Source organism: Uranotaenia lowii, chromosome 1, assembly GCF_029784155.1.
Source record: "Uranotaenia lowii strain MFRU-FL chromosome 1, ASM2978415v1, whole genome shotgun sequence".
Taxonomy (NCBI): Eukaryota; Metazoa; Arthropoda; class Insecta; order Diptera; family Culicidae; genus Uranotaenia; species Uranotaenia lowii.
In genome coordinates, this window is record NC_073691.1 from 45,084,841 (window position 1) to 45,102,913 (window position 18,073).

Sequence of the window (18,073 nt, forward strand, 5' to 3'; positions counted from 1 at the left end):
TCTCGGGATACCCAAGTGACCTTATGTGCTGGTCGATGGGGGAAGAGTGATCCACCGATCACCATGTTGTTGTTGCCACAAAATTCTACAAACAGCTCTCCGTTTTCGCTCATCTGTCCTAGCCCATGGCGCTCCATGATGTGCTCCTGATTATCCAATCTTTGCGTTGAAGTCGCCTAAGTGGATTTGAATGTCGACCTTCGGAATTTTCTCAACCACGCTGTTCAATTGACTGTAAAACTGCTCTTTTTCCTGCAAATCGGCAACGTCAGTTGGCGCATAGCACTGGACCATTGTTAGGTGTTCTATGAAATTAATTTGCGGCCTTAAAATTTTCTTTTGATCTTCTATCCGTCTTTCATTTCAACACTTTAACAACACACGTATTATCCATCTGCAGGATGTTTTTGTAGAAACGGCATCAACATTTTCCTTATACATTTATTCCGGTACACATCTTGATTGATGGCCAAACCAGACGGCTTGGACCATGGCTTATAAATGCTTCTCTCGGAAATGGCGATGTACACTTTCTGTTCAAACTTATGTTTGAACTAGTATTTAATGTTCGAAGTTGTAGTAGAACTATCCTTGGAATAGTATCGATCGTTTCCGGGGATGTGCGTCTTTGATAGAGGGAAGTAACTTTCGTCGTCCAAAACAAAACATTTTTCGGAATAATTTTCTATCATCCAGCGGCATTGGGACTTAAGAGTCGAAATCGGATCCTCAATGTATTCTAGGGCTCTTGTCTTCTTTCGGCACTTAATTCCAACTTTTTAAATAACTTGTCAATAAACTGGTGAGAGTTGAACTTTTTCGCGGTATTCCATTGGCTCAGCGCATCCTTGTTGTTGAAGGCACGAGAAAGAGAACGAAGTCCATAATTTTCGCTAGTCTGCCACTACCTTGCTTGCGAGTAGTTGTTTTAGGATTTAAAGATATGGTAAACAGTGGAAGTCGCCACATTTTCACTTTAAAAATGTTGTACTGTACACTTTTTGCCACATTTTTGGGCAGTTCGTAGAACTGTACAACGTGCTCGTGAAATTTTCCTCAGAGCTCGTTTGTGTTTGAGTATTGGGACGTCAAAAAATTCCAAAATTTTAGTTGCCACCCGTTAGGTGCGGCAAATACTGCTTTTGTAATTTGGCTGTCTGTTTTTTTATTTATCCATTGGAACTGTGGCATCGAAATAAACGCTGCTCAACTCGGTTGAAGTTATATTAGTTGTGCAACAGTCTAGAATGTTCAGTAAGAAACATCTCAGAGATTCCACATTGGCGATCCTGCCAGTGTCCCTATAAAGTGGTGCCAAATCCGGGACGGTCAGGATTTATTGAAATACACAAAATACCTAAACAGAAATTCGTTATTCATTAAACCGAAAGAGTTCTGTGAGTTACTCAGTACTCTTTGTTTTTTTCTGTTCCTTTGTTCGTATCGTTTTATCTAGATTTTTAGCCACTACAGTTGTAAATATTTAGTCAAATTGGTAATGCACTACATTTAGGGTTCAAAATTTCTCGTTTTTAGTGGCGGACTATTCCCGGGGGACATCATCACGGCCATCAACGGCAAGGAGGTGAAGAACTCTAGCGACGTATACGACATGCTATCCGGCACTGCCAGCATCCTCAACATCACCATTCATCGCGGGACGCAAAAACTCACCGTCAAGGTTACCCCGGAGGGTTCCGACTAACCGAACCGACTAACGCCACTCGTTGTATGGTTGTTCAATCCATAATGTGTTTTTATTGTATCATTTGTTTTGTATACATACATAGTAAATACATACAATTGTTTATTATTGTTCACTGCCTCTAGAATAAATTTTTACATCAATACTTTATGTATATATGCTGGTTCCGTTTCCTTCATTTACACGAAAGAACATTTATCTAACAATTAAATTGGTGCCTACATAAAATCTCAGTTCTCTGCGCATGATTAGCAAGGTGCGGTTTCCGCTAGGTTTTATAAAAAAAATTACAACAACGACATCACTCTGGGTGAGATTTTTGTTTCTACTTTCCATTGGACCCATTTGTCGTGGAACCATTTTTTCCGTTCGTGCATCCATTGCTGGAACCATTTGTCGTGCCGTTTCCGGATCCGTTCAGTTTCGTCGCAGACCCGTTGGAGCTCGTTCCGTTGGTGCTGCTTCCGTTTGAATTCCCATTGATAACGGCCTGATGCTCGTAGAATACTTCATAGTTTTTGGAGTAATCCCTCGGAAGTTCCAGTCCGAATGTGTCCGCAGCCAGATAGGCCGCACCCAGGGCCATCGTGTTCGTCAGCTTCAGCAACTTGAGGTCATACTTGAATTTGGCACTTTCCAGCTCCTTGGTGAAACCGGGTTCCAACAATTCCCAACTGAGCCAAACGGATCCAACGCACACGATGTCTACTTCGCCACACTTCTTGATCAGGGCAGGGCTAATTTTGGGCGACAAGGCACAAACCGATCGGGCCAACTCCCGACCTGCATCCTCGAAAAATTTCCGGCACAGTGGCTCATTTTCTTCGGTTGCGCACTTGGCCAACTTGGCGCATAGTCCGGAGTAGGTGGGTTTGCTGAATTTGGCATAGCAATGGTCCAGCAGATCTTGGCGAGTTTTGACGTCGAAGTGCTCCTGGATCAGTTGCCAAACGCGCTGTACGCACAGCTTGCTCCGGCGAAAGTTGTCCTCGTGGTCGAACACCGTTTTGATGGCGCTCTTCGAGATCCACCAGGCTGGAAATAGAGGGAAAAATACGTTAGAATTAATCGAAAAATGACGAAAATTTAAGCAAATGAATGTAAGAATTTTTAGTCCGTGGATGCTACAAATAGATCAAGAACTACACCGAAACATAATTTAGAAGAAGTTTCTGACAATACCAATCACCCCAAGGGACTAATATCCCTAAATGCATTAATGCACGCTTTCAAAGTTCCGTATTGGCTGTATAAATTTCTTTAGCGAAAATGTTACCCCATTCGCCTTATCAATGCATTTCAAATATTCGATATCGTTAATTAAAAGGTGGAGGGTTCTAAAAGAGTTTTAGGGGACTCCTGAAAAAATTTAAGTTGGATTCTTTAGAAACGGTCATAAATTCGAGAAAATGCAACTGCCCACTACTGACTCTTCACTTTGGCGATCTTGTCAAATTCATAATTCACTTAATAAGCGCCCATAAATTAATTCTACTGTGAAACCTTTGTTCGGTCAATATGGAACTTTCGAAATATCCTTTTTTAGGTGAAAACGAAAATTTTGATTGCTAGGAATAATTAATATTCTTTGATGATAAATTGCGTAAAGCTTCTTCTAAACTAAGCTTGCCAGATTTCTGTTGAATGGAAAAATAAAAAAAAAATGTAATAATTCAACTCCAGTTTTTCGTTTGGTTTTGCAAGTACAGTATCGTTTATAATTGTATAGAAATTGGACCCACCGCACTCTAATGAAATTCCATAACTCTTTAGTCTGATGAATTTTTTAAACAAATTTTCTACGATCAAATCAAATTCTAGATCAACTTATAGGGATGATTTGAAGGATATACAGAAAATTACAGAAAAACGCTACACTTTTTATAGACATTTTGCAGAGTGATTGTTGAAATATAAAGCACAGAGAACAGACGTACAAGCTCAAACAAAAAATCTTTAAAAAAGTGTGTAAAATTTCAAATGCTGACACCCAAAAAAATACGTTGAAAATTGACTTGAAACAGTGCCATCTATTGCGCCGTTCAAAAGTTACAAATCAAATTTTCACAGTTCTCTCTGGTGTATTTGGAGACATCTGGTGACTAAGCTAAAAAGGAAAAATTGGTTAAAATTTTTTAAGAGGATAAATCACCGTGAATTTGTTTTTATGAAATGAATTTGCGGCTTTATCGGTGAGGGTTAAAGAGTTGAAATGAAAGACGGATAGAAGATCAGAAGAAAATTCTAAGGTGGTAAAAAGAGCGAAGAGCATTTGAAATAGAAGCTTGACCACATGCTAAATTCTTTGTCCCGCATCAATTAACTGTATCGAAGAAGTAGTACCCAATAGAGAAGGCACTACATTTTTCGATACAGTTAATTATGGATGGTTCGACCGCCATGTGAGTGTGCACATGTGCCGAATGGACAAAAAATGTAACAGTTGGTAAAAGTCCAAAAAATCCGATTTTCGTAGAATTACTGTATCTCATGCCACACACAGTTTAGAAAGCTCAAATTTAGTGATCTAATAGTGTGATAGTTGAACTATCTAACGCAAAAAATTCGATCAGAAAATATCATCAGAGTAAAAAGTTATGGAAGTTCAAAGTCGAAGTGACAATGCGCGTAGGTCCAATTTCTATACAATTATGAACTGTACTGTTTGTAATGTGAATAAATCTGGCATAACTGAATAGACTTTTTTTTATAGATTTCCGGGAACTCGGGCCGGGCCGCACCTTTCCTAAATTTTAACATTGAATGTTAGGACATGCCCGGATAAAACCGGCCAATCTGGCAACCTTATTCTAAACGTAATAACACTGATAAGGCTATGATCATTTAGTATCCGGGCACTTCATTTCGGTGATAGCTATGTTACTAGAGTTCGGATATGCAAAATTTTAGCAGCGTTGTGTTGGTTATGAAAAGGACTATCTTGCCTATTAATTTCACATTTTTACGTTAACGTGTGTTTGAGATATTTACGGTGCAAAAAGCCATGGTAAAAAAAGTTTTGCACAAATTTGCTACTTTTACGCATTTTTCGCCTCGGAAATTCATTATTTTTGACTTAAATACTCATGAACTGTTTATTTTTTCTGATTTTTTTTGGTTCATATGGTTGAGAAGTATAAGGAGCCACTCTAGGAGGCTTACGAAATTCAACCCAAGCATCGGAGTGGAACCCTTGATCTCGACTATAGTAACAAGTTTATGGTTATTGGGGACAACTGAATGCAGACCTCTTAGCTATGCAGTAAATCCGTTTCCGACAGGCAAAAAGTGTTGCCTGTCAAGTGGACACCCAGGAATTAACGAAAAATCAGCAGTTCCATGGATCACAATCTGTGAAACCGGGTTTCACGCAATGTGACAGATGTGTTCGGATGGACCAAGAAATTTATGTTAAACCCGAATTTAAGAGGTCAAATTCTTCGAGATGCCTACTCATGAAAAGGTTCCAACCAGATTTCAATTGGTTTTTACAGATGAATTTGTATAAAATATCGTGATTTTGAAAAGGTTTAGCTTCTGTGGTAAAAATAATAGATCAATACATTGCTGATAAAAGTGTACAAAGACAAAAATTATATTTTAACATAAAGTTAGAGTATTTCTTGTCATCAACGATAAATTATTTTTTTTATATTTTTAAAATTAATATCATAATAACACTTTCATTTCCCCCATAGAAAGTTTTTCGATCAAATGAATACACACAAAAAAAAGCATAGTAAAATTACTAGATCCGTGGTTTGAATGAACAACACGCAACCATATTTTTGAGTCAATAATGTTTTGTTCCTGATATTACCATGCACATAGTAATTTTACTTTGTGTTAATTTTGGCTGCGCATAGTAATTTCGACTACGTTCATAGTAAAATTGTCAATGACATCATGAGTATTTTTTACATTATGCATGGTAAAATTAATATGTTCAATTTTGAAAATAGTATGTCTTATGATAGAAACAAGCATATTAATGTGATCCAAATAGTAAAATTACCATGCAGTATGGTATGAATCTCTCGTAGCATAATCGGTTTTACTAATTATTGTGATATTTTGAGCTCTTTAATTGAAAATGCAATTTTTCCATATTACTTTTTTATTTCATCAGTAGTGTTTCACTAACATAACTTTTTTCGTGTGAAGCACAGTACGCCGAACCGAACCACATCTGATGGTTAATTGGAATATTCTGAAAACAAAGTTATAAAAATCAATTTATTGGGCATATTGATATTAATTATTTCAACTTACGCTTAAACCGCTGAATCTCGGTTTTTTTCTATACCGATTTGGGATGTTTTGGCCATCGATGATAAACTTCCGGGGCGGGGGTCTGGGACTTGAGCAAGTGCCTCTTGAAATCGAAGTGCCAATGAATAAAATTTGGCTTCCGGCTACAGCACTTCCAGTAGAATTTTTTAGCGATTTGAGCCGGGACCGAGAGTTGGCCGGGTGGGTGATTGAAATTGATTGTTAAACTAAACACTTACAATTTTATCCGCGCCGAACAGCTTGTTCGCGTTCCTAAATCGCGACGAACGACCGAAAAGAAAACAAAACACATTCAAACGAAGCGCACAATGAAGAATTTACCATGGATATAGTATTTCCGACTTCACAAAAGACGATTACCATGCGCATAGTAATTGCAAGAACACAAATCGTGCAATGTCTAAATATCATGCGCATGGTAATTTAGACACGAGAAAACTACTATGAGCTGTCAAAGTTCGCATAGTAAAGATACTATGTTGTAGTACTTTAACCCAGATTTCTGGTAGAAAATACTAAATCGTGGTAAAAAACACTAGATCGTGGACATAGTAAAATTATCATGATCCTGTATTCGAAAAACCCATGCAATTTTTTTCCGTGTAGTTGTTAAAATACAGACGTTTGAAACTGCCCGGATACTAAATGATCATAGCCTTAGCTAGGAGCGAAAAGTGGAATTGATTCGCCAAGAGGACAAATTGATTTTCAACTCGTATCGATCAAAATTTTCCAAGACAAGCTCTGGATTTATTAGTGATTTCTCTCACTATTTTATTATGTGACACACACAGGTGTATTGTACCCTAATAACTCGAACTCATCAGATTATTTATTTGAAAATTGAAAGTTTATGCATTTTTTCCCTAAGCTAAACTTCTAAGTTTACTATCAGTATGAAATTTATGTCTATGATTTGGTATTATCAACGAGTTAACTTAAAAAAATTAACAATAATAATTTAGCTGAAGTTTATTTAGAATTGATATTTAAAATGTCGTTTTTCGTCGTTTTTTGAGTATCAATTTGAATGAAGATGTTGTTAAGAAACTTTGAATTTTTTTTATCAAATTGAAGCATTTGAGTTTCAAAACTTTTTTTTTGAATTTATAAGTTAATCGTTAAAAAACTGTTTCATTGATTTGAAATTTGGGCAAAAAATATTTTATAGCTCCAAACATTTTTTTTCTGCGTGAACATTAAATAATTAATTGAATTTAAAAAATATAAATAATCATGTTTGCCAATAAATCCAGTTTAACCAAAACTTCCAATAAATGAGTCAGATTTCATGCGCATCACATTGTTGCATACTTAAAACACAAAGAAACATTTTATCTGATTGAAATTTCTCAAGTACTTTACAGACAATAAATTGATAAAAATGCCAAACTGCAAAACAGCTGCACAATTTAAATATAACTTATTCAGTGAATTGGTTTTTGTTTTGGCAATTGGCAAAGAAGTGCATTGAATGAAGAAAATATACACTGAGAGATGATCCAGATGATAGATTTGTTTTGGCACTAAAACATTAAAGGGACATTTGTTTCAAGAAAACAAAATCGGTTCTTCTGGAAATTTCCCACAGTATAGAGGAGACTATTCCCTATCAAAAGTACTGTTCACGAAAAAATCCATTGGGGGTTGAAAGCAACTGTTTTTTTTTTTTATTTGCTAACAAAATATACGAACATTTTTTTTTTTAATTTTCAATTATGATTATTCCTTAAAACTTCAAAAATCGATTTTTTTTCAACTTGGATGCATTAATATTTCTTTCGAAATTTTGAATAAAAAAATTTCATCAAAAAATCTTGTCAAAAATATAGAAAATTTAAAATAACATTTTGAAATTGACATAAAAATTATCTAGAACTAACAGTAGAGAAATCTAGCAACACTGTAGGAAATTTACGAAAGCACTTCAATAAAGATGTTTTCTCTTTGATCATTTTATCTTTTTTTTTCAAAATTCTCGAAGTTACGATTTTTGTAATGTTGAGTATACGCTTGAGCTTGCTCTCAACCACGGTCCACCTGCGGCCCCGCCTGGCCAATGACATAATGATTGCACTCCGTGATTGGTCCGAGATGAACAACATTCCACAATGAACCAAATGAAAGATCACTGTACAGTTTTACGAATCACATACTTTGAATGATAACCAACAACGACGCCGGCCAAGTCCGTGTAGTCGATAGGGGGGAGGGAAGTGCAGCACATGTGACGATATGGGGGAAGGAAAATGTATAAATTTCCTTTCAATCTCCTGAAATGCCAAATTTTCCTATTGAAAGTCCTGATTAACTCCTGAAGATCCTGATGAACGATAAAACGTATCATACTGGTAACTAATCTGAATGGTTCATAATAATATTTGTATAAAATTTTTTTTTTTAAATTTATTTGTGACATTTCTGATTGCACAATTCTTAGATTCCATCAATCATAGCTCCTATTTATGTTTAAATTCAGCTTTCTACTGAACCTTTTATTTATACTGTCCATGGACCATTTAAGCTTCTGGAAAATAAAAATGAAAAGAATAATTTGTGTTAATACTCGTTAACTCAAATATCTTTTTTTAATAAAGCCCTCATTCAGAATTTATTTTCAATCATCAAACTGGTTATGAATGTCTCTAATTTTTTTGATCTAAGCTACAAACTTTTGAAGTTTTTTGGTATTTTTTTTATTGTTTTGATCAAAACAAAAAAAAATCATTTCAACATTAAATTAAATTTTAAATCTGATAGTTATAACGCGAACATGATCAACGGAATAGGTTAGTGGAAGCTAAAATTTTAAAACAATTTTCTATTCGCAAGTTTCAAACTTTTTTGATGCTTATAAAAACTATCTGGTTGTTCCAGCTTTTTAAATAAAAAATCTGTGTTGCAAATGAATTTTTTTGCTAACTTTGTTTATATTGTTTTTTCCAACTGTAAGCTACAATGTCAAAAATAAAACTTAAGATGAATAATAACTATTTTTGAACGAATTTTTAAAAAGCTTGGAGATTCGTTGTCATTTTAAAACTGATTTAAGACTTTCTGACAACTAATACTTGTCACTATATCATACACGCTCGTTTTTTTATAACCAGTTTAGAGTTTTTTTCAACCGTTTTATGAGTTCTCCCTGAGAACTTCCATTATTGTTGTTTTTCAACCAAAGTGGGTTGTTAAATTATAACCGTTTTTTGGGTTCTAGTGAGAAACCATAATAATGGTTAAAAATTCATAGAATCTGAAAAGTTTTTTTAGGCGTTTTGTTGTTTGTGAATCCGCTTGACTGGAAATCGCGTTGTTTGAGTTGCTGCCTGATTTTTTTTAGTTACAAGCTGTGGATACCTTCGAAAAGTGGCCGCAATGGAGGAGATTCGACAAATCGACCAAGATGCATCCAGCATCCTCGAAGGTAAGCTTAAAATAAATAAATTCTAAATATTTCCTTTTCAGTTTTGTTTTGAGTTCAGTTTTGAGGTTATGATTATGCTTCGTTTTGTCGATTCTGGAAGTATCTTGAATCTGTTCAGACAATACGAATTGTCCCAAACCGACCCAACCCGCTTTGGTGTGTTCGTTGTGTGTCGAATATGACTCGCCTGTTCCAGAGCAGCGAATCCGGAGTAACTGTCTTCTGTAGTACGCTGTCGCAATATGTTGTCATCATTTTCCATCTACTGAATAACCATCCGGGATTGGAGTTCGTTCATTTCGATGGTAACCTGAGCGATAAGCAAATTAAAATTGCTTTCAACCGACGATAGCTTAATACTATATGAGTCGATCAATCTATTATATATTTATTGTAATGTTGCTAAAATATGTGATTTTGTTTATTTTATAACTTGTAATCTTCTGTTTTGGTTTCCCATTTTTGATTTTTTTTTTTATATATTTGACATTCAAAACTAAATTTATCTAGCACATGCTTTGCAAGATCTTGCGAGTAGCATTTACCGAATGTTAAAATCGAACCCAGGTAATATTTTATAAAGTTTCTGAGTCAGTTACCGGAAAATTTTGTAGCGGTGAATTTAATAATCAGGTGATGACATCGGTCATTCAAATCAGTTCGCTGCTGCTATTCAGCTGACTGCTGTTTGATTTGCTGCTGCTGCAGGACGGCTTCTTTTCCTTGCTACATTATGTAATGGCATTCGAAAGCCTCGAGTATCAATTTAAGATCGCTTAAAAACATGAATCTGTCGTGTTTGAAAGTCATTTTGAAAGTTATCAATTCTATTCATTAAAAGTGTTTTATCAATCATATAGGTAGATAATGCTTTAAAAAATAGAATTTTAAGGGAAAATCTCAGTTTTTGAATTAAGTTTCATTCGACGTGCACGTGAGAATTCATGGTGGATATGAGTAGTCAATCAAACTAAGCTCAGTTACTTTTGAGCTTTTGTATGCCTTTGATTCTAAGCATTTCAATGAAGGTGACTAATAATGTGTAATATTCGGAAATTTTGTGATTATTTCCCAGATCTGAGGTACTGTAACTGCCCCTAGACGCCCTGACAGTTCGTCGAAGCGTTATAATTTGTGACATACGGGGGGAGGGGGTCAAGTTTTTTGCGTTTGTTTTGTCAATTCAAAGTTAAATTATTTTCGTTTAGGATTCCGTTGTCATGTGGTAGGATGCAATCGAATTGTACCAGGATACATCGAAGAGTTGAAGCAGCACTTTATATCGGTTCATAATTTGAAAACATCCAAGGAAAATTCGCTCCCATTTCGTTGCTCGAAATGTGGTGCTTTTATTTCGTTATTCAAAAACCTAAGGAAACATATTTTAATGAATCATCCACGGCAAACAACGCCCCAAATAGAATCAATGGAAATTGTGCATGAAGGGAGTTCTCAACTGGATCAGCAGGTTGACTTAGAAAATGATGCTTCTATGGAATCAACAGCAAAGGACGAAATACGCAACACGATGTCGGAGTTCATTACAACTATGCGGTGCGATGTTGGTTTGACGGAAAACAAAATCCAGGCTATCATCAATAATACCAACAACATTTTAAAACTGTACAACGTTTATGTTGTGGGACTTATAAAAAAATTTGGAAGGGATAAGAACATGATGAACGATCCGGCCTTGGTATTACTTATAAATGATTGTAAACTGCAAGGGACATGCGGTGATGTTTTGACCTTCGACGACAATTTCGCGTTTTTGGGGGCAAAGGCTAAATGCGAACTTCCCTTACCTCGAGAGAATATCCTTGGAAAAACAAAGGTTACTAAAACCAAACACGTTGGTTTTCGAGAAGAAAAAGGTTTAAAGAGGTTCACAACCAAGAAAACTGTTCAATCGATTGTTGTCAAGAAGGATGTAAGTCATTACATTCCCTTGGTTGAAACCTTGACACTTGTTGTTCAAAATGCCAAAGCAAGACACTTAATGAACATTGAACAACAAAGCACAGATGGAAAAATAAGAGGTTTCAAGGACAGTAGATTATTTAAGGAACATTCATATTTACAAAAATTTCCCACCGCACTGAGATTGTCGCTGCATTTGGATGATGTGGAGTATCTAAATCCATTGGGTGCAAGAAGAGGGAACAAAAAACTAACGAACTTTACGATCAAGATTCAGAATTTTCCGTCCTCTATTAATAGCACTTCAGATAGGTTGTATGTAATTTTGATGGTTCAAACAAAAGTATTAAAGAAGTATGGTTACAAAAAAGTTTTGGAACCTTTGATAGAAGATTTCATCAAACTGTCTTCCGATGAAGGTGTTGAAGTACTACTTGAAGATGGGTCACCATTCACTTTAAGAGCTGTGTTAGTTAATGTTCTAGGCGATAGTCTAGCAATGCATGACGTTTTCGAAATCATGCCTCCTCAATCAAACTTATTCTGCAGACTGTGCTATATTTCTCGGCATATGTTTTTGTCTGGAAATTACGGAGAAGTTGCCGATTTAAGAACAGCTCGATCGCTCCATGCAGACATTGAATCAGTTTTCTTAAAAACTAAGGAACCCAAAGAAGCGGGTGTTAAGAAAAAATCATGTCTAAATGACATACCCCATTTTCAAATAGCAAATAATTTTACTTTCGACCCCATGCACGACCTTTTAGAGGGTGTGGTAAATATGACATTGAAAAATATTCTCCATAAACTTATTAACGAAGAGCACATTATAACGGACCTAAAGGTCAATGAAATAATTCAACAATTTGATTACGGTTTCGTAGAGTCTCCTGATAGACCTTCATTCAATATTTCAAAGCAGCATTTAAAAACAAAATCTAAACTAAGTCAATCTGCTTCTCAGTGCTGGACTTTGTTGCGCTCGTTTCAATTTATGTTTTGGGAAACGCTGGAAGGAAAAGATAAAATTATAGAAATAATTGCTGCATTATTGCATATCACTTATTGCTCTTTTTCACAAACTTTAGACAGTGAAATGCTAGATAAAATGCAAGAAAATATAACCATTTTTCATTCATTATTCAAAGAATGCTTCCCAACTGTTCGGCCTATCAATAAATTCCACCATATTGCCCATTATAAAAGAATGGCTTTAGAATCAGGTTCCATCGCAAAGCATAGCTGCTTACAGTTCGAAGCTAAGTTTAAGGAATCTAAAAGGCAAAGTAAACTTTGTAATAACTTCATGAACATCACATATAGTTTCACAAAAAGGTTGAATTTAAAGCAAATTGATAATATATTGAAGCATGATTATAGTATTCCCAAAATTGAGATTATTTCTTCGAAAATGCATCTCAAAAACAGTTTAAATTGCGATGTGATGCTAATAAGTGATTTACCAGATATGGTTAATGTTATCAAACATATGAAGTTGGATGGAACATCTTTTAAACCTGGTTTAGTAGCTAAATACACTATTTTGAATGAGTTCCAATACGGCATTATACAATGCATTATAAACCATGAAAGTGGAATCATATGCTTACTTCAACAAGTAGAAGCCATTTTTTGTAGAAAAACCATGAGTTATAAAATATCAGAATTAACTTCTTCAGTTCGAATCTATTCTAAACAGTTGATTTCATTGAAGACTTACAATCTGTGGCAGTATTTCAGAAAAAGTGATAACATAAATTACATTTGTCTAAAATATTTGGATAACAATTGAATTTTACGACCGAACCAAATCAAAAACTGTTATCGAAAGTTACCCTTTTGTGAACCTTTTCCCTTCCTTTATTTCAATAATTCTAACAGTTGAGTCGCCGCGACTATTACGGCCCCTTACCCTACTAATCTAATTAAATGAATGAAAGATGAAAACACTCTTCACAAACAACGCTCACTAGTAAAAAGCCTCTAACATAGTACTTTTAAGATATTATTGTACCATACATAATTTGAATCTTTACTACTTTGTAGTTTTTTTGTAACCTAAAAATGCAAATAGTTTATCTGAAGTAATCGGAATTATCGACGGTAACGGAATTGTTAACCACTCCTGTATTTGAAGAAATTACTCCGCTATATTGATGTAAGTTCCTATTTTATGAGTTTCTCTACAGTGCATGTTTAACTGCATGTTCATTTACACAGAAGTTTTTTTCAACGATTTTTAGGAATAAGCACGCTTTTAGCAAACTTAAAAAGTTTTAATTATACCAAAACTTAGAACTTATGGGCGTTTTGCTCTAAACTATTTTTTTTCTCAACCCAGCGACATGTGTATGTTTTATTTCAAAATTATTGATTGCATGTGAACTTATCCAACGCATGAGAAATATATGTTTAGTGTTGTATGTATTTTTGGGTTGTATTTCATTAATTTTTATTTTTCAGCCAATCAATTCAACGACGTATCGCTTATGCTGTTGAATGAAGATCGTTTGAAACGAATGGGGCTGAAGGAAGGACCAACACTCTTGGTTCTGGATGTTATAGAACGGTCGAAAATGAAAAATGTGTTGGCTCCATCTAATTTGGATAATATAATAAGAAATGAATCATCAAAAATTCGAAAATTATTGGAAGCAAATTCCAAATTTGCTCAAACAGTTTTGTATAAGAAGCTTGACAAGGGACTGGAGCTCGATAGGAAGGAAAGGTGCGAGATGATCCGGCTCCTATGTTCGGAGTGGAGCGATAGAGTGTTTTCGAAAAGGTGAGTATACAGTTCTCTTATAATATTCTATTTTAAATACGTGACTCCTAAGAGATTATTCATCCCTGTACATTGAGTTTTTATTTTCATTTATTTATGCATTATATTTCATAACAAGAATAATTCAACATTTAAAAATTCGTTTCAGCTATCCATCTACAACTGAGCAGCAAAAATTGGCTCGTGATATAATCGATACTTTTCCGTATTTAGCCAAGTCGGAACATAGCAACGAGGCGGCATTTTTTAATAAGAATAGTGGCAAAGGCCCCAATCATCCTCACAGTGGAATAATTTATAACCACTTCAGGAACTTATGCCACAAGGTCCCATCAGAAAAGAAAAAATTTAAACGATCCAACAAAACGGAAATTATGATAACGGATGAAATTCTTGAAACTGCGGAGTTTTTAAAAAAAATGGAAGCAACATCCGACAATTATACCTATATTACCGAATATATTGTCAAATGCCTCCCACTGTTTCTTACAATGCTTAAACATAAGAAATCGCCGAGAAATATTATCGACACATTCCCACACTTGACTGGATACAATGGTGATATTGTAAGTATATTCATTTATGCAAGTTCCCAAAAACTGTTTCTCACAGTTTTAACGAAATTCTAGTTTTTTTTTGGTTTTTCGACTTGAAATGATAGTTTTTTTTTTTTCGAAAAATAGATTTGCATCGAAAAATTTCCGATTTTTCAATAGTTGTTGTTTTTTGAAGCGTTTAGTAATGGGCGATAGTTGGTGTATCGAATGTGTAAATTGTAAGGTACCATTTAGTTTGATTATGTTAGAAAATGATGTTTAATCACCGAAAGTAATTTTGTCAGTCAACGCACATTGTTTAAATTTGAACAAAATTTGCGGGAAAAATTTCACTAAATGTACACAAAAACTTTCAAGGTCCAAAATATGGTTTTGACAGCTCTTCACTAAACAATACTTAAAAGGGTCATTTCCGTCTTGGTGGATAGTTTTTCCTTAAGAAAACATTATCAGTACCGGAAAAAGTAGAATGGGCTGTAATAGGGCCAGTTGAACATTCCCAAATGAAGTTAATTATTTTAAAAAGTGTACATTTTAAGCATTCCACTTTTTTTTAAAAGAAGAGCAGTTTTGAGATGCATTAAAGAAGATAGTGAATAAACATCTGCCATCATTTTCTTAGTACACATATTTGAAGTTTAAAAACCGCTTAACTGGGCGGTAGATAGTGACATGATGGTATTTGACTTTCAATTTTTTCTGTTATTTTCAGATTATTCTCTTGTTTGAGCAGATCAAACCGAACTTCAACAAACATGCGAATTTCAATAGCATGTGCTCCAAGGGACTCCTGTTCAAAACGACCAGTTTTTGTCGCGTTGAGGATGGTAAGAAATAATTAATTTTGCTGCTTCCGGCAAGTCTGTCCCATATATAAAAACAACGAAACGAGGAAAACGGCTTTAAATTTTTTATAGACTATCGTGTATATCTCGGTTGAAACTTTACCTTTACCATTTCATTCATTGTTTTTTTTTGCTTCGGAATTTGCTAATGCAGAGGACTATAATGATGGGACAGCCTTGCGAGTATATTTCGCATGGTTTTTAAATGTACCCGCAAAGCTGTCCCATATTCGGCTATTCATTTGTAAGTTGATCAGTTGATTCCCTCTATCTACGCTATATTATTCACTTAACTGGCTGTTTTCTAATGAAAATAAATTTGAAATGATGTTTAGGATATATCTCGATAAAGATAACGTAAGTTTATCATAAGAATTGAGTAGGTCTAAAATAAAATAAATATCAACGTTCCATGAATTTAACAACATGTACCTTCATCTTTTCCGGTCAGTTTTCCGGTCGATGATCTTTTATATATGTTGAGAACAAAGTTATGAATGTTTTAGTACACATTGAAGAAATAAATGTATTAGAACGATTATTGAGATAAACTGAAAAATGATGAACATACTAGCGGCAGTTAAAATTTTTGAAAACTCTAACAGTTGTTTGTTATTTAGTGCACATAAGTCTACATAGTATGTACTCTTTCTCGTTTCAGATAATCTCAAGGGATTACTCCGTATATGGATGCAGTTAAACTGTCAGGGACTTAAGCGTAAATCTGAAGAAGGTGACGCGGAGGAGCAACTGGCCAGTGCTCTAATAAAATGGATTGGAGTAAGTCTTGTAACTAGTCTTTATTATATGAAATTATAATTAAGTCAATGTTATTTCAGGAAGACGACATGGATCTACGAGATTACCTGGCACAGTCTGAGGTCAACTACATTAGGAATAACGCCTACCCTTCTGGGCACATCTTGTGCCAAGGAAGACCATTTTGTTTGGGAATTTACTCCGTTTACATAAGCGGAATAATAATTAGAACCAACGGAAATTTTTTGAAGGCCTTAGAAGTTTTGGTAAAATCGCACCACGTTTTAGGGACCAAGCCGTCAAGCCAATTAGCAAAGCTGCTTGAATTTATAGATTTTCATTGTTTAAAAATTGTTAACACCAGCTCTAGAAACGGTGTAATTAAATTAGTACAAGCATTTGACGAGGCAAATGCCGCGATTAACAAATGTGTAACTGTATAAGCATTTCTCGTTTCATTTTGCCATTTTTTTACAATAATTATTATATTAAATCATCAGGCGAAAAATGTCGGATAACAGTTGGTTTCTCAATAAAAATGTTTCAAAATTATTGGCTTATGTTTTAAATTGTGAATATCACTTACCGAATTATACCAAACTTCTTCCCCAATCTCATAAATTAATACAATTTCTCTGATAAAAAATGCAAACTCCCGTTCCTTTTTTTCCAAAAAAACGGTTATTTTTCAACCATTATCCGCCTACTTCAAAACGGATGAAAAATAACCATAATGCTGGTTCTCCATAAAATCTCATTTTATGAGTTTTCGCTGAAAACTCATAAAACGACTTGATCCACAAAACTTCGATTATGGTTATTTTTCAAGCATTTATGGTTCAATATGGCCGAGCGTGTAAGTTAATCAATCAACTTTCCTTGATTCCTCTTTTTAATGGTCATTCTTCTATCTGAATTCAAATATTGGCCCTTATTCTGCGCCGCGTGTGACGTGATGATAGTCGAGTCACCCAAGTCACTTCATTCCAGTAGTCGGTTTAGGTGAGGATTGTCACTTCGGATGAACTTTGTGAGTTCTAACCCCATTCTCGTAGTCACCGTGGGTGAGAATCGTCGCATTCGGATGACAATTTTAGGTGACAATTGTCGGTACCTTTTCAGGTGGTGACGGGATAAAAATTTAAAGGAAAATTTATGCAAAACGGAATAATTAGGCTCTAATCGTTTAATTACACTAAAGTATGATAGTTTAAGAATCAATCAAAACAAAAATCACTTCAATTTTTGATTTTTCAATCATTTGTGCAGCAAAAAAAAGTTTACTAGGTAGACGTTGGAAATAAATTCAAACATATAAAATTGAAAAAGGTTATAATTTCATTTTATACAACTTCACTTACATGCAACGAGATTTAAAAAAACACAATTTTTGCACTTCACTTCATCTTATCCAATTCCCGTCGCGGGGGGATTTTTCACTTTCACCCGATAATGTTGTTTTCGAACAAATTAATGTTACAGCTTTGAAGTCCTGTACTGAACCACTGTTTATCGACGTCGAGGTGTCGTATCCCATGTGTTGATCTGTATGCAAAGGACCAGTTTATTGGGGCAGCAGCCGTCGATTTCCGCTATTTTGTTGGATGTTTTTTTCCAAGCCGCTCCAGGAACCAAACATATAAGACGAAATTCTGTCCGATTCGCTTTATTTGCAGTTCAAAAAGTTATTCCAGCTGCTTGCTTAAACCTTGCAATCCGTTAGTGACCGTTTGCGTACCGAAATTTGTACATTTTTATTTTAAATTTAATTTTAACATTTGGAAT

The 18,073-nt window shown here is 34.9% G+C and overlaps 2 protein-coding genes across 7 annotated transcripts in view; one reads left to right on the plus strand and one right to left on the minus strand.

Annotated features, from left to right (window-relative positions):
• Window positions 1-1,787: 1,787 nt before the first annotated feature.
• LOC129748318 (N-acetyl-D-glucosamine kinase) overlaps window positions 1,788-18,073 on the minus strand; it is a 77,275-nt gene continuing 60,989 nt past the window's right edge. For all 4 annotated transcript variants that reach the window (XM_055742893.1, XM_055742867.1, XM_055742887.1 and 1 more), the window contains exon 4: window positions 1,788-2,740. In XM_055742893.1, coding sequence (XP_055598868.1) covers window positions 2,031-2,740 — 710 coding nt within the window. In that variant the 3' untranslated portion in view covers window positions 1,788-2,030. The remainder of the gene's footprint in view (window positions 2,741-18,073) is intronic.
• Window positions 10,363-16,797, plus strand: LOC129748298 (uncharacterized). 3 transcript variants are annotated; one of them, XM_055742859.1, is made up of 6 exons: window positions 10,363-13,500; window positions 13,806-14,127; window positions 14,276-14,693; window positions 15,397-15,511; window positions 16,191-16,309; window positions 16,369-16,797. In XM_055742859.1, the coding sequence occupies exons 2-6, from the start codon at window positions 13,832-13,834 to the stop codon at window positions 16,729-16,731; spliced, it is 1,311 nt and encodes a 436-aa protein (XP_055598834.1). In that variant the 5' UTR covers window positions 10,363-13,500; window positions 13,806-13,831; the 3' UTR covers window positions 16,732-16,797. The 3 variants fall into 2 exon arrangements, 2 of the variants coding, with proteins under 2 accessions (XP_055598834.1, XP_055598826.1); XM_055742851.1 differs by having other exon boundaries at window positions 10,363-14,127.